The following is a 23945-nucleotide window of genomic DNA, read 5'->3' on the forward strand; positions in this document are numbered from 1 at the left end:
TAACAACCAGGCACTGAAATATCACAAGATCTAAAATGGAAAATTACCTGTATGGTAACAATATCCTGGGAGACAGTCAGCATGGTTTTAGGAAAGGGAGATCGTGTCTAACTAACCTGCTTGACTTTTTTGAGGATGCAACATTGACAATGGATAATTGCAAAGCATACGACATGGTTTACTTATATTTCCAGAAAGCTTTTAACAAAGTCCTGCATAAAAGATTAATTCTCAAACTGAACGCAGTAGGGATTCAAGGAAATGCATGCACATGGAATATGGAGTGGTTAAGATGTAGAAAACAGAAAGTACCGATTAGAGGAGAAACCTCAAAATGGAGCGAGGTAACCAGTGGTGTACCACAGGGATCAGTATTAGGTCCTCTGCTATTCCTAATCTACATTAATGATTTAGATTCTGGTATAGTAAGCAAACGCGTTAAATTTGCAGACGACACAAAAATAGGAGGAGTGGCAAACACTGTTGCAGCAGCAAAGGTCATTCAAAATGATCTAGACAGCATTCAGAACTGGGCAGACACATGGCTAATGAAATTTAATAGAGAAAAGTGTAAAGTATTGCATGCAGGCAATAAAAATGTGCATTATAAATATCATATGGGAGATACTGAAATTGAAGAAGGGAACTATGAAAAAGACCTAGGAGTTTATGTTGACTTAGAAATGTCTTCATCTAGACAATGTGGGGAAGCTATAAAAAAGGCCAACAAGATGCTTGGATATATTGTGAGAAGTGTTGAATTTAAATCAAGGAAAGTAATATTAAAACTTTACAATGCATTAGTAAGACCTCATCTAGAATATTGTGTTCAGTTCTGGTCACCTTGTTACAAAAATGATATTGCTGCTCTAGAAAGAGTGCAAAGAAGAGCAACCAGAATTATCCCGGGTTTAAAAGGCATGTCGTATGCAGACAGGCTAAAATAATTGAATCTATTCAGTCTTGAACAAAGAAGACTACGCAGCGATCTGATTCAAACATTCAAAATCCTAAAAGGTATAGACAATGTCGACCCAGGGGACTTTTTTAACCTGAAAAAAGAAACAAAGACCAGGGGTCACAAATGGAGATTAGATAAAGGGGCATTTAGAACAGAAAATAGGAGGCACTTTTTTACACAGAGAATTGTAAGGGTCTGGAACCAACTCCCAAGTAATGTTGTTGAAGCTGACACCCTGGGATCCTTCAAGAAGCTGCTTGATGAGATTCTGGGATCAATAAGCTACTAATAACCAAACGAGCAAGATGGGCTGAATGGCCTCCTCTTGTTTGTAAACTTTCTTATGTTCTTAAGTGGAATACAATGATATTTACTGTTACTGTTACTGTATGGATCACTATATTTCATCCATCAATGATGTTCTATATTATATTTTTCAGATGTATTTTACATGTATCTCAAATACGTGGATAGAATGCATTTTCCAATAAATTGTCAACCAATTTCTGCTGACAATATATTTGCCATAACAGTGTATACCATTCATATTTATAATTATGTGTCTTTCTGTGTGTGTGATGTAAGTTCGACAGAAAGACAGACAGACAGACAGACAGACAGACAGCCTCCACATACCTCAGATTCTGATCCTCTCAATAACTCAGAGTAGGTCCTTAGCAAGTTCCATCGTAATCGGACAATCAGTTCTCTAGATGTGTGTTACAATGTTGGTGTGTGTGTGTGTGACTCTGGCTATGTGGTCTCAGATTGTGTGTGTGTCAGTGTGTGTGTGTGTGTGTGTCAGTGTGTGTGTCTCAGTATATGTGTGTGTCTATGTGTGTTTGTGAGTGTATCTCAGTGTGTGCGTTTGTGTGTGTCTCAGTGTCTCAGTGTTTCTGTGTTTCATAAGAACATAAGAAAGTTTCCAAACGAGAGGAGGCCATTCAGCCCATCTTGCTCGTTTGGTTGTTAGTAGCTTATTGATCCCAGAATCTCATCAAGCAGCTTCTTGAAGGATCCCAGGGTGTCAGCTTCAACTGGGAGTTTCTGTGTGTCTCAGTGTGTGTGTGTCTCAGTGTATGTGTGTGTCTCAGTGTGTGTGTGTCTCAGTGTATGTGTGTGTCTCAGTGTTTATGTGTTTCTGTGTGTCTCAGTGTGTGTGTGTGTCTCAGTGTTTCTGTGTGTCTCAGTGTGTGTGTCTCAGTGTGTGTGTGTGTGTGTGTGTGTGTGTCTCAGTGTTTCTGTGTGTCTCAATGTGTGTGTGTGTCTCAGTGTTTCTGTGTGTCTCAGTGTGTGTGTCTCAGTGTGTGTGTGTGTGTGTGTGTCTCAGTGTTTCTGTGTGTCTCGGTGTGTGTGTGTCTCAGTGTTTCTGTGTGTCTCAGTGTGTGTGTCTCATTGTGTGTGTGTCTCAGTGTTTCTGTGTGTCTCAGTGTGTGTGTCTCATTGTGTGTGTGTCTCAGTGTTTCTGTGTGTCTCGGTGTGTGTGTGTCTCAGTGTGTGTGTGTCTCAGTGTTTCTGTGTGTCTCGGTGTGTGTGTGTCTCATTGTGTGTGTGTCTCAGTGTTTCTGTGTGTCTCGGTGTGTGTGTGTCTCAGTGTTTCTGCGTGTCTCAGTGTGTGTCTCAGTGTTTCTGTGTGTCTCAGTGTATGTGTGTGTCTCGGTGTGTGTGTGTCTCAGTGTTTCTGTGTGTCACAGTGTGCGTCTCAGTGTTTCTGTGTGTCTCAGTGTTTCTGTGTGTCTCAGTGTGTGTGTGTCTCAGTGTTTCTGTGTGTCTCAGTGTGTGTGTGTCTCAGTGTTTCTGTGTGTCTCAGTGTGTGTGTGTCTCAGTGTTTCTGTGTGTCTCAGTGTGTGTGTGTCTCAGTGTTTCTGTGTGTCTCAGTGTGTGTGTGTCTCAGTGTTTCTGTGTGTCTCAGTGTGTGTGTGTCTCAGTGTTTCTGTGTGTCTCATTGTGTGTGTGTCTCAGTGTTTCTGTGTGTCTCGGTGTGTGTGTGTCTCAGTGTTTCTGCGTGTCTCAGTGTGTGTCTCAGTGTTTCTGTGTGTCTCAGTGTATGTGTGTGTCTCGGTGTGTGTGTGTCTCAGTGTTTCTGTGTGTCACAGTGTGCGTCTCAGTGTTTCTGTGTGTCTCAGTGTTTCTGTGTGTCTCAGTGTGTGTGTGTCTCAGTGTTTCTGTGTGTCTCAGTGTGTGTGTGTCTCAGTGTTTCTGTGTGTCTCAGTGTGTGTGTGTCTCAGTGTTTCTGTGTGTCTCAGTGTGTGTGTGTCTCAGTGTTTCTGTGTGTCTCAGTGTGTGTGTGTCTCAGTGTTTCTGTGTGTCTCAGTGTGTGTGTGTCTCAGTGTTTCTGTGTTTCTGTGTGTCTCAGTGTGTGTATTGTGGTAAAGTGGGGTGTGCTTTGCCACGCTTCGGGACCTTTAACACTGTCTTCTAGTAAAAAAGAAGTCCTCTCACAACAGCAAATAGGGTGTAAACAGGGAGGTGCCTGTATATTTATTTTCATATAAAAAAAAATAAACAAACAAAAGCCTAACTCCTTCTAGGAGTGCTGAACTAAACTTGTCTCAGTTTCTACCTATAACAGGACAGCTACGCTGTTACTGGTAACAAAACACATGCAGTTCACAAGGGTCACAATACCTTGTCAGGTCTGAACACACAGGCTTCCTTCAGGCCTTAGCCTTAACACAGACACCAGAGCAAATATTGTGACCTGCTTAAATACACCTGCCTCCTTTATTACTGGCAGCTGTTTAAAACAACGACATTGTGACTGTGCAAAGCAGCCATGAAACACACCTTCCCTAGTGTGCTGGGCCTCTGCCCTGTCACAGTGTGTATCTCAGTGTGTGTGTCTGTGTATGTGTCTCAATGTATGTGTCTCAATGTATGTGTCTCAGTGTGTGCCAGAGCCAGTGTGGCTCAATGTGTTTCATATTTTGTGTCACCAGACAAGTTTGACGGGATATTTGAGAAACTTGAACTTTGTATTTGTGTGTCTCTCTTGCAGGTCAGTGTAGGTGTGTAGATAGATTTCTTTTTTTTGTAAATTTTATTTTTTATATCTCAGAAGTAAGGCAATACTTCCAAAATGTGACAATGAAGCATACTTGAATTACACTACATTGAATTACCATAAGGGAGAAGAGAAGGGGAGAGTAGAGAGGGAGGAGAGAGGGGAGGGTGGGGAGAGAGAGAGAGAGAGAGCAAGAGTTACATGATTACACACAGATGCTCTTAAAGTGGGGGAAGGAGGGGAGAGAGACAGGGGTAGGAAGGAGAGAGGCACAGAGAGAGGATAGAGAAAAGGGGAGAGGAGGAAACGAAAGAGGTGTGAGAAACGTGTGCCCAGTATACTATCACAGCCTGCAGCCTCCTCATTGGAAGTGCAGAGTAGAGGCTTTCAATACATCTGCTCTGTTCAAACTGGGAGTTTTCATATATATAGAAATGGTCAATATTCCTGCACATTCACTGCATTAGCTTTAGCAATGCTTGTATGACTTGTCATGCTGATAAAACCATGTGAATTGAATTTCAATTTGAGTGAAACTGAGATAGAGGGAGTGTGTGGTTGCATGTAAAAGAGAGAGCGAGAGAGAGAGAGAGAGAGAGAGAGAGAGAGAGAGAGAGAGAGAGAGAGAGATGGAATTGACACATGAATTTCAGCAAAATGAAGTAAGTTTTGTGTTGTTTAATATTTCTTTTTGTTTCTATTATTTTGCACAGACTTTTCCCTTGCGTGGATTTCTTTAAACAGATGACTACACAAGTGTCCCAGTGACTCAGTGTGTTTGTTGAAGGTCATGTCCGACTCGCAGGACGCCAGTTTGGATGAAGACGTCGTGTTCCCGCGGGTGTCGGAGTCGAGCCCCGAGTTTTATTACAGCGAGCCCCGCCGCAGAGCACTGGAGTGCTTGCTGAGTGCCGGGCCTGCCGCCTTCCACACCCAGCTGAGCCTGGAGCGTATCAACAACTTCCTGTCTGAGGTGAGAGAGAGAGAGAGAGAGAGAGAGAGAGAGAGAGAGAGAGAGGGGGGGGGAATCAATAACTTCCTATCGAGAGAGAATCAATAACTTCCTATCGAGAGAGAATCAATAACTTCCTATCGAGAGAGAGAGAATCAATAACTTCCTATCGAGAGAGAATCAATAACTTCCTATCGAGAGAGAATCAATAACTTCCTATCGAGAGAGAGAGAATCAATAACTTCCTATCGAGAGAGAATCAATAACTTCCTATTGAGAGAGAATCAATAACTTCCTATTGAGAGAGAATCAATAACTTCCTATTGAGAGAGAATCAATAACTTCCTATTGAGAGAGAATCAATAACTTCCTATTGAGAGAGAGAATCAATAACTTCCTATTGAGAGAGAATCAATAACTTCCTATTGAGAGAGAATCAATAACTTCCTATTGAGAGAGAGAATCAATAACTTCCTATTGAAAGAGAATCAATAACTTCCTATTGAGAGAGAATCAATAACTTCCTATTGAGAGCGAGAATCAATAACTTCCTATTGAGAGAGAGAATCAATAACTTCTTATTGAGAATCAATAACTTCCTATCGAGAGAGAATCAATAACTTCCTATTGAGAGAGAGAATCAATAACTTCCTATTGAGAGAGAATCAATAACTTCCTATTGAGAGAGAATCAATAACTTCCTATTGAGAGAGAATCAATAACTTCCTATCGAGAGAGAATCAATAACTTCCTATTGAGAATCAATAACTTCCTATCGAGAGAGAATCAGTAACTTCCTATTGAGAGAGAATCAATAACTTCCTATTGAGAGAGAATCAATAACTTCCTATTGAGAGAGAATCAATAACTTCCTATTGAGAGAGAGAGAATCAATAACTTCCTATTGAAAGAGAATCAATAACTTCCTATTGAGAGAGAATCATTAACTTCCTATTGAGAGAGAGAATCAATAACTTCCTATTGAAAGAGAATCAATAACTTCCTATTGAGAGAGAGAATCAATAACTTCCTATTGAGAGAGAGAATCAATAACTTCCTATTGAGAGAGAGAATCAATAACTTCCTATCGAGAGAGAATCAATAACTTCCTATCGAGAGAGAGAATCAATAACTTCCTATTGAGAGAGAATCAATAACTTCCTATCGAGAGAGAATCAATAACTTCCTATCGAGAGAGAATCAATAACTTCCTATCGAGAGAGAGAATCAATAACTTCCTGTTGAGAGAGAGAATCAATAACTTCCTATTGAGAGAGAATCAATAACTTCCTATTGAGAGCATGAATCAATAACTTCCTATTGAGAATCAATAACTTCCTATTGAGAGAGAATCAATAACTTCCTATCGAGAGAGAATCAATAACTTCCTATCGAGAGAGAATCAATAACTTCCTATCGAGAGAGAGAATCAATAACTTCCTGTTGAGAGAGAGAATCAATAACTTCCTATTGAGAGAGAATCAATAACTTCCTATTGAGAGCATGAATCAATAACTTCCTATTGAGAATCAATAACTTCCTATCGAGAGAGAATCAATAACTTCCTATTGAGAGAGAATCAATAACTTCCTATCGAGAGAGAATCAATAACTTCCTATCGAGAGAGAATCAATAACTTCCTATCGAGAGAGAGAATCAATAACTTCCTGTTGAGAGATAATCAATAACTTCCTATTGAGAGCATGAATCAATAACTTCCTATTGAGAATCAATAACTTCCTATCGAGAGAGAATCAATAACTTCCTATCGAGAGAGAGAATCAATAACTTCCTATTGAGAGAGAATCAATAACTTCCTATCGAGAGAGAATCAATAACTTCCTATCGAGAGAGAATCAATAACTTCCTATCGAGAGAGAGAATCAATAACTTCCTGTTGAGAGAGAGAATCAATAACTTCCTATTGAGAGAGAATCAATAACTTCCTATTGAGAGCATGAATCAATAACTTCCTATTGAGAATCAATAACTTCCTATCGAGAGAGAATCAATAACTTCCTATCGAGAGAGAGAATCAATAACTTCCTATTGAGAGAGAATCAATAACTTCCTATCGAGAGAGAATCAATAACTTCCTATCGAGAGAGAATCAATAACTTCCTATCGAGAGAGAGAATCAATAACTTCCTGTTGAGAGAGAGAATCAATAACTTCCTATTGAGAGAGAATCAATAACTTCCTATTGAGAGCATGAATCAATAACTTCCTATTGAGAATCAATAACTTCCTATCGAGAGAGAATCAATAACTTCCTATCGAGAGAGAGAATCAATAACTTCCTATTGAGAGAGAATCAATAACTTCCTATCGAGAGAGAGAATCAATAACTTCCTATCGAGAGAGAGAATCAATAACTTCCTATTGAGAGAGAATCAATAACTTCCTATTGAGAGCATGAATCAATAACTTCCTATTGAGAATCAATAACTTCCTATCGAGAGAGAATCAATAACTTCCTATTGAGAGAGAATCAATAACTTCCTATCGAGAGAGAATCAATAACTTCCTATCGAGAGAGAATCAATAACTTCCTATCGAGAGAGAGAATCAATGACTTCCTGTTGAGAGAGAGAATCAATAACTTCCTATTGAGAGAGAATCAATAACTTCCTATTGAGAGCATGAATCAATAACTTCCTATTGAGAATCAATAACTTCCTATTGAGAGAGAGAATCAATAAGTTCCTATCGAGAGAGAATCAATAAATTCCTATCGAGAGAGAGAATCGATAGCTGTAGGTGTAATTGGTTGAATTAAACAATTAAAAACAGAGTTGGAACAAAGACTAGGCGAGGAAGGGCCAACTTTGGCCACTCCTGGCTTATCCCATTATCATGACACTTACATTTTGTATATCAACAGTACATACAGAATAGTAAAGAATAAGAATTAGCAATTCAATATTTATCCACAATAAGCAGTTTCGCCAGACATATGCAGAAATGTATGCGGGACATACAGAGGGACAGAAGTACGGACAGACAGTCTAGTTTTTATATTACAGTATGTAGACTGTAGCACAGCACCCTTGTGGCTCAGCTGTGTATTGCATGTAAAAACACAGCACTCAATATAAAACAGTCTCGTTTCTATATGCTGTAGCACAGCGCCCCTGTGTGGCTCAGCTGTGTAATTGCATGCAAAAACAGCACTCAACATAAAACATAGTCTAGTTTATATATGCTGTAGCACAGCACCCCTGTGTGTCTCAGCTGTGTAACTCCCTGCGTGTTTCCCTCAGTCGGAGATCTCTGAGCTGCACAATCATGTGACTGACTTCGTGCCCACTGAAGTTCCTCTATCATCATGGAAACGAGAGCCCGCGGAATGCCTGTCTGACTTCTCGGAACGCTACTGGCCAGAGTATTCCGATGTCCCCGCCCCGTGCCTCGATCTGGGCTGGCCTGACGATGGGGGGGGATGGAAGGGCATTACCAGAGCGACCGTGTACACACACCCCCCCCACGAGAGAGAGCCTCCCATCAGAGAGGTGATGAGGAGGGGGATACAGGAAGCCAGCAAGGTAGAGAATAAACCTCTGTATCTCAGGGTGACTATCGGTCTGTCTGTCTGTCAGTCTGTCTGTCTATCTATCTAGGGTACTGGTAATTAACAATCTGGTCACTTCAATGTTATGGCACAAGCTCAGCTGTCGCTGGTAAAGGAGATCCAAAGACCTAGCAGTTTTTCCGGGACGGTATTCACTGGGTTAGACAGAGTGTGCTGTACCTGCCTGTAGAGGAGGGTGGGCAGGGCTTAGTGGAGGTGTGTGGCAGGGTTGCAGCGTTTAGACTCTGTAGAGACTGCTGTTTGCTGCTGTCCTTCCCCTGGGGAGCACTGGAGTTTAGTTTCCTACACTAGGTGGGGATCTTAGCTTTGACAGACAGATGTTTTTAATGAACACTGAAAAGCTCAACCTGTCTATTTTACCTGTTGGTTTATAAGGGACACTGAATGCATGGCAGTTGTTTAGGGTCCAGTGAGATTTTAGCAAGGTGGCACGGCATTGGTTTTTAGAGAAGCCATTGGTACATAATCAAGCTTTGACCTGCCCAATTTTAGAATTTGATAGTTTTATTAAAATAGTAATGTCTAGATGAGTACTTAAAATGGCGCTTCTACTATATTTGGACAGGCGAGTTTGGAAAAGTCCTGAGTTGCTGGTGGGTCAGTTGGGTGTGAGCTCAGTAAGATTCATTTGTGTGCTTTTAATGCAGCTGTGTGCTGCCCTGTCAGGAGAGGGTCTGACTGTACTGAGGGAGTTCTTCACAGGTACTAACAGCCTGGTCAGAGCCCCCAGGGTTTGAGTTACAGGCTAGAACAGCTGCAGAGTAACACATGCAAGTGCTCAAAATGTGAATTAATTAAACCAACGAGCAATTTCAAAATAAACTATCAACTATCACTGATAAAGTGCAGCGTTACACGTGACTGTCGGCTAAGTAATTATTGAACTGACTGACAATCACGCATACTAAATTTAAACCTGTGTGGAATGCAGCCATCTCCGGATTGATTGATTGGTAATCTGTAGATGGTCACATATAAATGGAGACCCGCGGCTTTGCAAGAGAAGAGAGTTAACAGAGAGAGAACGAAACGAAGCGAAATGAAACTAAACGAAACTAAGCGAAACTAAGCGACACGTAACTTATACACACGTCAGTACACACGTCCCCTTGGGTACGTAACCATATATTTTAATAAATAGTTTATTTAAGGCTGGCTGTCTTCCTCAGCCGTGCTTGCCTGATTTTATTCTCTCGCTCTCGGTGTTTGTTTATGCTTGCCTCCGCTAGCGTCACTGAGTTTCCCCGGTCATGGTCACACGAATGCACAACCAAGTGCAGTTCTTATGGGCCTCCCAACCCCCAAGGCCCGCCTCCCAACCACTCAGAGAGAGGGAAAGCCAACACACCCCCTTCCCCACCCCTCTGTGTCACTGCCATGACTGACAGGCAGATCTTACGAGGCTGCTGGCCCCTTCCGGCAGAACCACTCATGCGCCAGATAGTCAGCACAGATCCCACCCCCCCGTTACATATCCTCCCCCTCAGAATGGCACCACCGGTCCATTCAAAAGAGAGAAAAAAAAGTGTTTTGATGCAGCTTTCCTGCTTGGCATAGGGCTGCAGGGCCAAGTACCATCGTGTGATTCTGGCATTGTTATCCTTCATCCGGTGAAGCCATGCTAAGGGGGCATGATCCGTAACCAGGGTGAAGTGTCGCCCCAGGAGGTAGTACCGGAGTGACTCGACTGCCCATTTTACTGCGAGACTCTCCTTCTCGATGGTACTGTAGTTTTTCTCGCAGGGAAGGAGCTTCCTGCTGATGTACAGGACCGGGTGCTCGCTTCCCCGAACCTCCTGAGACAACACTGCCCCGAGACCTGTCTCTGACGCATCCGTCTGCAGGGTGAACCTCCTACTGAAATCAGGACTGCACAGCACTGGCTTGCTCTGAAACCTTCGTTTCAGAGCGAGAAAGGCTCTCTGGCACGGCTCCATCCACTGAACCGTATTTGGGGCAGCTTCTGGGTGAGGTCTGTCAAACGAGCAGCGAACGTGGCGAAGCTTGGGATGAACTTCCTATAATAGCCCGCTAGTCCCAAGAAAAAGCGCACCTGGGTTTTGGTCGTAGGGACCGGCCAGTCAGCCAAGGCTTTCACCTTCGCTATCAGCGGTCTGATCTGGCCACTCCCTACTCGATACCCCAAATACTCCCACTCACTCTTCCCAATGACACATTTCTTTGGGTTAGCAGTGAGCTCAGCCTCCCACAAGGATCGCAGTACTGCCGCTACCTTACACAGATGACTCGGCCAATCCTCACTGTGGATAACCACGTCATCTATGTAAGCAGTGGCATACTGCTGATGGGGCTGCAAAATGCGATCCATCATCCGCTGGAAAAGTGGCTGGTGCTCCGTGCAACCCAAAGGGCATGGTCTTAAATTTACAGCCTGAAGGGAGTCGAAATGCCGTCCTCTTTCTGGATTCCGGGGTCAGGGGTATCTGCCAGTACCCCTTCACTAGCTCGTTGGCAACCGATTTAGCAGACGCAGATCGGAGGGGAATGGCCTCTGGATAACGTGTAGCATAATCCAAAATGACCAATAGGTCTGTGTATCCTGCCGCACTCCGCTCTAGCGGTCCAACTATATCCATTCCAAAACGCTCAAACGGAGCTTCCAGTAGGGGCAATGGCACCAGTGGAGCTCGTGGGACGGCTCTAGGGCTAGCTTTCTGACATTCCCCACATCGTTCACAAAAACGCCTGACATCACCATCCAACCCCAGCCAATAGAACCGTGTCATGAGTCTAGCTTTGGTCTTGTCCCTTCCCAAATGACCAGACAGGGGAATAGCATGAGTCAGCTGCAGCAAATCCTCCATAAAGCGCTGAGGAATTAGCAAATGGTAACGCAATTCCCCAGTCTGTGGTAATTTCTCAATACGGTACAACAGATCTCGATTAATTTCAAAGTGAGGGTATGTGGCGGCGCGTCTGGGCTCGACCACCCAACCATTAACCACCGCTGCTTGGTCAAAGAGCCTGCCCAGCACATCGTCACGGCCTTGCTCGAGTCGGAAGTCACGTGAACGAGCTAAAAAATCAGTTCCCATGGCTTCCAGCTCGGGATCAGGTCGGTCCCGAGTGGAAGCAGCCGAGCTAGACTCCTGCACTGGCTCCGCGGCCTCCCCCCCAGACTCTTCACCAATCGCCCCCACCTGATACTTCTCGGACTCCCTCCATTGCCAGCCCTCATTCATAGCAGCCCAGCGTTCCCGTTTAGTTTTGCGGGTCTAAATCTATGGCAATACCAGGCCGGGTCACGAAAGGGGAAGATCTCTCCAATGACTTCCTCTTTCTTAGCCAATAGGGAGGACGGGGCCGTCACAGCAGCCAGCCAATCTTTAAACTGCTCACAGTCCCGTCCCAGAACTACAGGCACTGGCACCGAGGACACAAACCCAATTGTACTCGCGTCACCTGCTGGCCAATTTTCAGATTGACATACATTTTGGGATAAGTGCGCACATCTCCATGAATACATTTTATATGCACCTGTCCCGTTATTTGTTTATGCCCCGGTGAGATTAAGCTCTCTTGTATCAGGGACTGACTACACCCTGAATCTAAGAGAGCCTGGGTTTGTGTATCATCCACTGACACAGGAATCACAAAACCCGTCTGCTGGAGTGACTGATGGAATGGAACAGTCTTACCTGGTCGAATGACGTCACATCCCATAGCGGGGCAATCCCGGTCGATGTGGCTCACCTCCAGCTTGTTCCACACATCAGTGAACTGGTTTCTCGCCAAGAAGCTCAACGGTAGGGTGGCCGCGCGAGACCCCGGTCCAACACCGGAGCAGCCCGTGGGTGACCCCACTCTACCCCAGTTCTCGGGCCAGGAGCTCCCACCGCCACACTCCATCCAAAGACCTGGCTCCCCCTCCCCCAGTCCCTTCGCCCTCCCTGGGGCCAGTAGAGGGGGTGATGCTGGAGTAGCACGGTTTCCAGGCAGCTTAGCGGTTCTGCTGCCTGGTACTGCCAGTTGGATTGCCCGATCCAGGGTGACGGGTGCCTGCCGTTGCACCCACAAGCGCGGCCCCGGAGCCAAGCACTGCAGGAACCGCTCGACTACGACTACCTCTACCAGCCTGGCAGTGTTGGTTGCTCCCGGATTCAACCATCCCCGGGCGAGACAGAAGATTGAACTTGAAAACACCGCACAGGTGCCCAGTTTTATTTATTTTCTTTTTTTAAAATTTATTTTAGCCCAGCGAGCAATACCCCAAGGGATGTAAATTGGAATGTAGATGGAAAGATTCTAGACTGCATGTTCGTTATTTGGCTTGGAAAAGCCACCCGTTGAAATATAGGAAGGCTCTGGTCAGTGCTAGATTTCCATACTATTCCAAGTTAATTCCAAGAAATAAAAACAATCTTAGATTTATTTTCGCTTCTAATAAACTAGTAAAACCATCCCCTAATACTTCTACCCTTACCACTGGCTCTCCCCATCACTGTGATGACTTTCTAATGTTTTTTTCAAAATAAAATTCTAGATATTAGAAATACAATCATACAGACTCATCCTATTATGGATGAACCTTGCTTAACTAATTCATCTAGACCAGTTAAGGCTATGATAGAGTCTTTTTCAAGATTTCTTTAGAGGACCTGACCGAGTTAGTTCTGCATATCAGACCAATAACATGCATAGTAATCAGGCTTAGTTATTTTAGCACGCAAGGTAGGCATTTTAAGCCATTACTTAAAAAAACAAACTTAGACCCTAAAGATCTTAATAACTTTAGGTCAATTTCCAATCTGTCATTTTTAGCAAAGGTTCTTGAGCGGATTGTTGTAAACCAAATAAAAAGTTTTTTAGCTACCAACAGCATGTATGAGAAATTCCAGTCTGGATTTCGAGCTGCACATAGCACTGAGACAGCCCTTGTTAGAGTACTAAATGATCAGTTGATAAGGCTTTCCATCCATTTTAATTCTCCTTGATCTAAGTACTACATTTGATACTGTTGACCACTTGATTTTATTGAATCGTCTTAGAAGCTTGGTTGGTCTCTCAGGTGGTGTCCTATTGGTTTAGGTCATTTCTTTCCAACAGATTCCAGTATGTCTCCATTGGGGAGAATAAATCAGTATTATCTGAAGTTATCGGCAGTGTTCTTCAGGGTTCCATTTTAAGCCCCTGTGTCAAAGTGGTTTGCAATGCTGAGGTGTAGAGGTGATGCAGTGCTAAGTAATAACAAACACAACACAGTTCATGGTGAAAAACAGCTCTTTTTTGTGCTGGTTTGCTTGTTTGGCAACCTTAAATAATAATACCTGGCTCTACACAATGATGTGTATAGCGCAGGTAAACCACGGGGTTCAGTCCCAAATAAATAATACTAATAATGACACACACTTTATTCACACACGATCACAAGTCCAATAGTGACGCTCCGAGTGCAAGTGGTGATTTAATATAATAATCGGTGACAACAGTAGCGCAGTGTAGTCCGGGTTTGTTGTTGGCTTAGCACGACATCCCGGATATTTAGCCGTCTAGAATAACAAATAGCAACAGTTAAACAGACAGATAAGACAACACTAATCACTCACAGTACTTTTTCATTTGTACGTTCTTTACAGGTCTTTCCATAACCATACTAAAGGAACAGATTGCTTTGCCACATCCCCTGATATACCCTCAGTCACGCCCCCTTCAGTAGCGAGTGCAATCACGTATCCTCCCATCTACGACTGACACACTGACACACTGTTCCTGTTACACAGCGCCCTCACAGGTCGGGAGGGAGATTGTTGACTAGGATTCATTCGCTCTCTGTCACAGCCCCTTGTTATTTTCTTTATATATGTTGCCATTAGGTGACGTTATTCACAGACATGGAGTTAGCTTCCAGTGTTACGCCGATGACACACAACTGTACTTTTCTGTAAATCCAGGCAACCCCATTACTGGAGCACTATTCGTTGCTTGCCTTGCTGATATAAAGTGTTGGATGTCTCAAACATTTTTAATGTTGAATTCAGACAAACAGAGGTTATGTTTTTGGGCAGTCAGAGCCAAATAGAAAGCATTGACTTACATGAGTTAGGGTTTGTGACAGGGTGGCTGTGCGGTGATGTTTTATTTAAATACAAAAATAAATAAAAAGTTCAAACAGAAAAAGACTGCTCGCAGAGCAAAATAAAAATGTCAAACAAAAATAATCACAAACACAAAATACGAAACAATACAGGTCAGGCTGGGCAGTAGCCTTCACTGTTCCTGTATTATTATTTTTAACTTTCGTTTCTCTCTTCGCTCTCTCCGCTCTCGCTCCTAACACCCACTTCAAAACTCCCACCTGGAGTGCAGAGAGCTGCAGGTTTATATATCGGCCACAATCTGCACGAGTTTATTAATTATTCCTGGCAGAGGACGAGCACCACTCTCGCCTCTGCCAGAACACTTTTAAAATTAAACAAAAACAACAAAAGACACAGTGCTTCGCCGTCATATAAATACAATAATAAATCAAAAAACACAAATACAAAACAACACAGTGCACAGGGGCGGAGGGGGAGACCCCGTTCTAAAAATAAACAAACAGTAACTGTACAGGGCTCCTCGCCCTGGTACAGGGTTCAACATTTTTTCATCAAATCTAAAACTGGAAATGAGGAATTTGGGGGTCACTTTTGATCCAAATTTATCATTCGAGTCTCATATTAAAAACATTAAAAAGTTTATTTTTATCATTTGAGGAATATAGCCAAACTTAGACCCATTCTTTGTGTACCTGACTCTGAAAAGCTAATGCATGCCTTTGGTTCATCCAGAATAGATTATTGTGATGCTCTGTTTACTGGTATCTAAATGTGTGGTGTCTCATTTGCAGCTAGTTCAAAACACTGCTGCCTGAATTCTAACTAAAACCGAAAAAATTAGCATATTACCCCTGTCTTAGCCTCTTTGCACTGGCTCCCTGTGCATTTTAGAATTGATTATAAGATTTTGCTTATAATTTATAAAGCCCTAAATAGATTAGCACCAAGTTATTTACATGAATTGTTGACTCCTATACAATCCAAGTTGTACTCTAAGATTGCAGGATGTGGGGCTGTTGGTTGTTCTGAGAGTGAATGAAGATGGTGCGGGAGGGAGGGAGGACCTTCTCTTGTAAAGCTCCAATGTTGTGGAATGCTCTTCAGTCAAAAAAGCAGGATCGGGGGCTCCCGAGTAGCGCATTCAGTAAAGGCGCTACTCGGGACATCGCCAGCTCGAGTCCAGTCTATTCCTTTGCCGACCAAGGACGGGAGCTCCCAGGGGGCAGCACTCAATTGGCCGAGCGTCGCCCAGGGGGAGGGAGGGTTAGGTCGGCCAGGGTGCCCTCGGCTCTCTGCACACCAGCGACCCCTGTGGTCTGGCTGGGCGCCTGCGGGCTTGCCTGTAAGCTGCCCAAGGTTGCGTTGTCCTCCAACGCTGTAGCTATGGGTGACTGCATGGTGAGTCTGCAGTGTATAAAGAAGCAGGCGGCTGACAGCACACACTTCGGAGGACAGCATGTGTTTGTCTTCGCCCCTCCCGAGTTAGCGCAGGGGTGGTAGCGATTGGCTGAGCCTAAAAATAAAAATAATTACTAAATTGGGGAGAAAACAATAAAAATAATTGACGACCACTGAAATTAAAAAAAAGCAGGATTGTTTCAGCCTATATTTTGTAACTGGTTTATAGGAATTATCTTTGCCTTTTAAATTTTGTATAATATTGTCAAATGTTGTAAAGTGCCTTGAGGTCCTTTTGATGAAAGGTGCTACATAAATGTAAATAAATAAATAAATAAATAAATAAATAAAGGAGCTTAAATAAAACCACAAGAGAGCGGGAGGTGGATATCCTAGAGCTCCAGCAAGCCCAAGAGTCCAGCCCAAATGAAAGGCTGATTGACAGCCTCCCAGTGGAGTTTTATAAGAAATATTCGTCTCTGCTAGAGAGAACTTCTGGGAGGTGTTCAGGGAGAGTGTGCAGAAGAAAGTCCTGCAGAAGAGCTGCAGAAGAGCCATCATTTCTAAAAAGGGAGATTTGTGCAATATTAAAAACGGGAGACCCGTGTCACTGCTCTGTGTTGATTACAAGATCCTCTCCAAAGCCCTAGCTAACTGCCTCAGGGCTGTGATAGGGTGGGTGATGCAAGGAGACCAAACATACTGCATTCCAGACAGATCCATTTTTGATAACCTTTTTAATTCAAGACATATTGGCAGCCTCCAATCTATTAGGTTTCAATGCAGGTGTAGTATCTTTGGATTAGCAAAAGGCCTTCAACAGAGTAGATCACCTGTGGAGGGCATTAAAAGCTCAGGGTTTGAGACCACATTCTTAAAGAAGGTACAGCTGCTCTATGGTGACATTTCTTGTGTATTGAAAATCAATGATCTTTCCCAGATCAGAGAGGTATAAGGTAGGGGTGTTCCATGTCTGGTATGCTCTACGCTATAGCCATAGAGCTGAAGAGGGTGCTGACTGGAATGTCCATTCCTCAGTGTCCTGGTAAACCAGTGAAGATTACAGCCTATACAGATGACATTGCTGTATTTATTGTCAACCAAGGACATATTGACAGTTTAGGACTGCAGTGGAGCAGGGTAGGCTTCTTTATTTGGGTGTCCATCTTGAGGATGACAGCACAGTGCAGAAGAATTGGTGGGAGGTGTTGGAGAAAGTGACAGGCAAGCTGCAGCAGTGGAAATGGCTGCTCCTGCTGATCTCCTATAGGGGCAGTATGCTCATTGTTAATAACTTAGTGGCCTCTAGCTTGTGGCACAGATTCATCTGCCTGGAGCCCCCACAGTCGTTAGTGAGACAGGGCCAGGCTGTGCAGCTGGATTTGTTCTGGGATGGAGTGTACTGGCTCAGACAGAGACACTGTTAGTGTGAACCAGTCAGTCAGGATTCTGATGAGCAGGGTCAGTTACTGACTGTAGAGGGTCTGAGAGACCTCCCTCTGAGCACAGTAGAGGGGAAACAGCTGTATAGGGTTTGTGTGAAGGTGCGTCAGCAGCAGCAGCTCAGAGCACTACCAGACACACACTGGAGAGAGAGGCTGGGGGTGGAGGGGCAGATAGTGCCAGCCTGTCGAACCCTGTATAAGCCACCACTGCCAAAAACATGGGGGGATCTGCAGTGGAGAACCTTACACACCATCATTGCCGTTAACACCTCTGCAAGTATCATAAACCCTGTGACATGCCTTTTAAACCAGGAATAATTCTGGTCGCCCTTCTTTGCACTCTTTCTAGAGCAGCAATATCCTTTTTGTAGCGAGGTGACCAGAACTGAACACAATATTCTAGGCGAAGTCTAATGCATTGTAAAGTTTTAACTTCCCTTGATTTAAATTCAAAACTTTTCACAATATATCCAAGCATTTTTGTTGTCCTTTTTAAGCTTCCCCCACATTACCTAGATGAAGATATTTCTGGGTCAACATAAACTCCTAGATCTTTTTCATAGATTCCTTCTTCAATTTCAGTATCTCCCATATGGTATATATAATGGTCATTTTTATTGCCTGCGTGCAGTACATTACACTTTTCTCTATTACATTTAATTTGCCATGTGTCTGCCCAGTTCTGAATGCTGTCTAGATAATTTCGAATGACCTTTGCTGCTGCAACAGTGTTTGCCACTATGTTTGTGTCGTTTGCAAATTTAACAAGTTTGCTTACTATACCAGAATCTAAGTCATTAATGTAGATTAGGAATAGCAGAGGACCTAATACTGATCCCTGTGGTACACCACTGGTTACCTCGCTCCATTTTGAGGTTTCTCCTCTAATCAGTACTTTCTGTTTTCTACATGTTAACCACTCCCTAATCCATGTGCATGCATTTCCTTGAATCCCTGCTGTGTTCAGTTTAATTAATCTTTTATGCGGGACTTTATCAAAAACTTTCTTGAAATCTAAGTAAACCATGTCATATGCTTTGCAATTATCCATTTTCAATGTTGCATCCTCAAAAAAAATCAAGCAGGTTAGTTAGACACGATCTCCCTTCCCTAAAACCATGCCGACTGTCTCCCAGGATACTGTTATCTCCATATAGATAATAGATAATTGCTTTGTTTGCTGCTCTGAAGGAACTGCTTGTTGGATTGGGTTTTCCGTTCTCTGATGTGTTTTTTAGTTCTGGATTTAAGCATTTCAAAAAGAGAAAGAGCTCAATCCAGCTGGTGAATGTCATTTTTGGACAGGAGGCTAGCAATTTTAAAGAGCAGGAAACATTAAATGAATAACTTTTTAAATCCTGGTTTTTACAATGTTTGTTTTAACACGGGTTAAACTGGATTTGAACTTTTACAAAGCATTGCATAATGTAAGAATGTTTGAACAAACCTGGTGTGTAAACAGTGTGCTGTTAAAGATGGTGAAGTGGAAGAGTACCTGTCATGTGACCTTAACCGTTACCCCTGTATATGTACTGCAGTGTTGATAGTGCTTTATGTGATTTATTTCCACTTTGGGTTGATCTGAACTATGATATCATGATGATTTGATGGTATCTGATCTTGGTTTTGTGTATTTTTTATTTAATTGTTAATAAAGTATCTATCTATTTAGCTAGCTATCTATCAGAGGTTGGACAAAAAAATAGACACACCTGCCATATCTATCTGTCTGTCTGTCTGTTTCTTCAATACATTGTATCCATTGTAATGCTGGAGATTTGTAACCTCCTCCCCAGCTGGTTGCTGTGGTGACAGACAGGCTGACTGACGGGGATGTCTTCCGTGACCTGGTGGCCGTGGCTAGGAGGGGCGTGGCCGTCTACATACTGCTGGAGCAGAGAGGGGAGGAGAGCTTCCGGGAGATGAGAGAGAGAGAAGGGGAGAGAGGAGGAGGAGGAGAAGAGGTGAGACTTTGTACAAATATGTATAATATACTTCATTTGTTATTAATTTATTAACCCCATCCTCATCCTCTGCCCTCCCCCTCCTCTCCACTCTCTCCTCTCTTTCCTCTCCCCTCCTTTCCATTCTTATCCCCCCTCTCTGCTCTCCATCCTTCCCTTCCTCTCCCCTCTCCCTCTCAGAACATGCGTGTGCGTGTCGTGGGCGGTGTCTCTTTCTGCTCGCATGATGGAAAGATGGTGAGCGGAGAGATGAAGGAGAAGTTTATCCTGATTGACCATGAGACTGTGATCACAGGGAGCTACAGGTGAGAGTTAATGTGCAGGAAGATGGATGATTGTTATAAAGGTATATATAACACATAAGAACATAAGAAAGTTTACAAACGCTCGTTTGGTTGTTAGTAGCTTATTGATACCAGTATAACATTGCTTGATTGAAAGGCCTCTACTTTGCATTTCCCGTAGGCTGCAATATTACACTGGGCTCACATTTCTCACACCTCTTTCTCTTCCTCAAAAAATATTTTTAGTTTTTCAAATGGTAATTTCCTGTTAGAGTTATTGTAGGTTTTCTTAGGTTTTTTGTTAATTCTGGATCATTATGGCCATGTCTAGAGGGAGGCTGCCTCCAAACTTCAGGTTTGAAACCCATAGCAGGAGACCCTGGCCATTGGGGCAGTAACCGGGTGTGAGAACATTGCGTCTGCTTCTAGAATGAGCCGAGCCATTGCGCTCTTTTTAAATAACACAGATTTAGTCAATAAAGTCCAGTTGCACAGCACTACAGTAAAGGAGAGCCTGCTCTCTTTGCTGCCCCTGTCAAAGTCCCCCTCTCCAATGCACTGGAGAGAGAAATAAGAAGAAGAAATAAGAATAAGATAAGAGAAACTAATGAAATCAAGCGCATTCCCCTCAGGTGCAAGACCCCGCAACTGAAACATGGCATGTTTTTCCAGAGACTTTAAATGACAAAGATCCAGATAAAGATCTTAATGTTTCATTTAAATACAACATCGATGGAAGTGACTACATTGTTTTTGCCTCCTCTGAGAGCATGAAACTGCAGAGCGGATCCGTGTGAAGGCCTCTCGGGGTTGAGGGAGCGGGGGGGGGCTGACAGGCAGGAAACTCCCTGAGCACCAGGAAAGGCTGCCGATGAGCCCCCCCGATCCTGTCCAAGGCTCTGGCCAACAGACTCAGAACTATCATGGAATCAGTGGTGCACCCTGACCAGTCATATTGCCTGCCCAATAGGTACATTTTTGATAGCATCCTTTTATTGCCTCCAAACTGTTGTGCTTCAGTGTTGCTTAGTAGATCTCCATAGACCAGGAAAAAGCTTTCAACCGTGTAGATCACAAATTTCTGTTGAGACTTTAAAGTCCTTGGGAATTGGATGAAATCAATCAATCAAATCAATCATCTTTATTTGATATAGCGCCCTTCACAATGAATTGTCATAGGCGCTTCACAGGTACAACATATGTCTGCATACGACACACACAGGGCATGTTGTATGCTGACAGGCTAAAAGAATTGAATTTATTCAGTCTAGAACAAAGAAGACTACGCGATGATCTGATTCAAGCATTCAAAATTCTAAAAGGTATTGACAGTGTCGACCCAGGGGACTTTTTCGACATGAAAAAAGAAACAAGGACCAGGGGTCAAAAATGGAGATTAGATAAAGGGGCATTCAGAACAGAGAATAGGAGGCACTTTTTTACACAGAGAATTGTGAGGGTCTGGAACCAACTCCCCAGTAATGTTGTTGAAGCTGACACCCTGGGATCCTTCAAGAAGCTGCTTGATGAGATTCTGGGATCAATAAGCTACTAACAACCAAACGAGCAAGATGGGCTGAATGGCCTCCTCTCGTACTGTAACACCGTTACATTAAATTGAAAGCTGTAAATGAGAAAAGCAACAAATAAATAAATAAAGTGTAATATCTCTTTAAGAGGAGCCATTGGGCTCCAGTACCTTTCTGTTTCGCCTCCAGGTCAATCTACAGGTGGCCAAATTATTAGGAAAACCTGTTTTTTTCCTTTATTAAGGTCAGGTGGTCATCGGGGGAGGGGGTGTATTTGTTCTGTGTTTGGTAACAGAGTTAGGTTTCTGGCTGCTCTGATTTTAACCAAACTCATCTACTAAATAAAAGGTTATAAGGTCCCTTTGGGAAAAAGAAAGCATTAAAAGTACTAAAAACACGTTTTAAGAGTAGTTTGCTGACAATCCTCCTCCTTTTTCTGCTGGATTACAAATACTTTTGTGTTTTTTTGTTGGAGTTTTTCTGCTTTTGTTTTGGATGGGCAGCAACCCCAAGGACTTTCTACCCTAACAGCTTCATCAGACCTGGTGAGATCAAACCAATCTTTTTTTTCTAGATTTTGGATTATTTTGAGGAGCTACAGCAACTTGACTATTCTGTTCGGGACTGGGGGTATATTTGTGGGGTGCTGGTTTGGGGTTATTTTTGGTCACTTGTAATTGTTGTACCTACATCGTTAATGTTTTTGTACAATACACTTGTTTGTTGGTTAATTGAACTGGGTCCAGAATCTATTTATTTTTCTGACAGTATTCCATAATTATTATTATTATTTATTTCTTAGCTGACGCCCTTATCCAGGGCGACTTACAATTGTTACAAGATATCACATTATTTTTACATACAATTACCCATTTATACAGTTGGGTTTTTACTGGAGCAATCTAGGTAAAGTACCTTGCTCAAGGGTACAGCAGCAGTGTCCCCACCGGGATTTGAACCTACGACCCTCTGGTCAAGAGTCCAGAGCCCTAACCACTACTCCACACTGCTGCCCCAGTAAATTTTGGGAAACGGTTACAGAATTTGGTGGCCAGTATGGGGGACCCAGTTCATGCAAGTATTCAATATAACAGGTTCCAATTGCCATTAGATTTCACAGCTGATCAATTTGTAACTCGTAGAGATCCGGTGCGTGATCTTGTGACTAGCTTGGATGATTTGTATATTACTGACCCTGAGGCTGAAATTAATAATGACCTTGAATCAGATCTGCCTTCTGCTCCTACTGAAGCAGATTTGCATAGCATGCTTGATTTACCCAGTATTCGTGATATCTGTGATCAACTTCATTCTCGATTAAGTAGTGTGAGACTGAAGTAAAAGCCCTAAATATTAGTTCTATCAGACAAGATGATTTGCTTAGATATTATGTGGATCGGAAATGTACAAGATTGGAGCAAGAATTTAATTTGGCTTTTCAAAATTTACAACAGTTTATAGTTGATTGTTTACAACGCCGTGACCAGCAAATAGAAGCTAGATTTAATGGCAGGGCCAACAAAGCAAGTACTCCTAACAAGCCTAACGGCCCTACTGTGAGCTTTCAGGAAGCAAGACCAATAAGCCAAGCGCGAACTGCGTGTGACAGGGTGTTCACAGTGCCTCCCAGAGGAAGAAGAGCAAATTACCATCACAAACTTCCAGTGAAACTAGAGTTTCCTAGTTTTAGTGGTGTTGGTGAAGAAGATGACCCTGTGTCATACATTGAACGCTGTGAAGAATTTTTGGCACTCCGTCCCATGTCAGATGAAGAGGTTCTGGCTACTCTCAACACAGTTCTGAAGGACACAGCTAAAGATTGGTGGAGGGCTGAGCGAACTTCAATAGCCTCATGGACTCAATTTAAGCATGCCTTTATGAAATCATTTTTGTCTGATGACTATGAAGCAGAGGGAGAACGACGCATCCGTGACAGGATTCAAGGATCTACAGAGAGCATCCGAGATTTCGCTTTCCACTATCGTGCATTGTGTATGCGCTGGAAAACTGGTCTCAGTGAAAAGGAGTTGGTGCAGCTAATCCTACGCAACAGCAACCCTAAATTGGCAAGCAATTTGAGAGGTACTGTGACCACTGTTGATGAACTGGTTAGGATTGGAACATTAATTGAAAATGATTGGGCCGTTCAAAAGGAGTATAGGGCCAAAATAAATGACAATAATAAAAATGAATCTAGTAGAGTGGAAAAACCAGCAGCTCTGTTACCAACATCAGGAGGAAGCAAAACCCCTCTGGAAGAGGAAATATCAGCTTGTTACAGCCTGAAGGACCTGACTCCACTTCCACCATTCCCATGATCAAGCTCGTTGTTCCTGTAGGAGTGAGAAGTGTAAAGTGCCGGGCTTTGCTGGATACCGGTTGCTCTTATACCATGATGGGCAGCAGTGTGGAGTAGTGGTTAGGGCTCTGGACTCTTGACCGGAGGGTTGTGGGTTCAATCCCCAGTGAGGAACACTGCTGTTGTACCCTTGAGCAAGGTACTTTATCTAGATTGCTCCAGTAAAAACCCAACTGTATAAATGGGTAATTGTATGTAAAATAATATAATATGATATCTGTATAATGTGAAATAATGTATAATACTAACAATTGTAAGTCGCCCTGGATAAGGGCGTCTGCTAAGAAATAAATAAAATTAAAAAAAAAATAAAAAATAAAAAAAATGATGCAAGAGTCGCTATGGAAACACATCCAAAAACCTCAAGAAAGCCTTGCACCATGTACAGAACGTACATT

At 43.0% G+C, this 23945-nt stretch overlaps 1 protein-coding gene across 1 annotated transcript in view; it reads left to right on the top strand.

Annotated features, from left to right (window-relative positions):
- Positions 1–23945, top strand: part of LOC117409968 (protein FAM83E-like) — a 48544-nt gene that overhangs the window by 2636 nt on the left and 21963 nt on the right. Inside the window, exons 2-5 of the mRNA XM_059018409.1 lie at positions 4679–4938; positions 8181–8462; positions 19208–19375; positions 19556–19680. Coding sequence (XP_058874392.1) covers positions 4756–4938; positions 8181–8462; positions 19208–19375; positions 19556–19680 — 758 coding nt within the window. The 5' untranslated portion in view covers positions 4679–4755. The remainder of the gene's footprint in view (positions 1–4678; positions 4939–8180; positions 8463–19207; positions 19376–19555; positions 19681–23945) is intronic.

This window comes from Acipenser ruthenus, chromosome 59 (genome assembly GCF_902713425.1).
Source record: "Acipenser ruthenus chromosome 59, fAciRut3.2 maternal haplotype, whole genome shotgun sequence".
NCBI lineage: Eukaryota > Metazoa > Chordata > Actinopteri > Acipenseriformes > Acipenseridae > Acipenser > Acipenser ruthenus.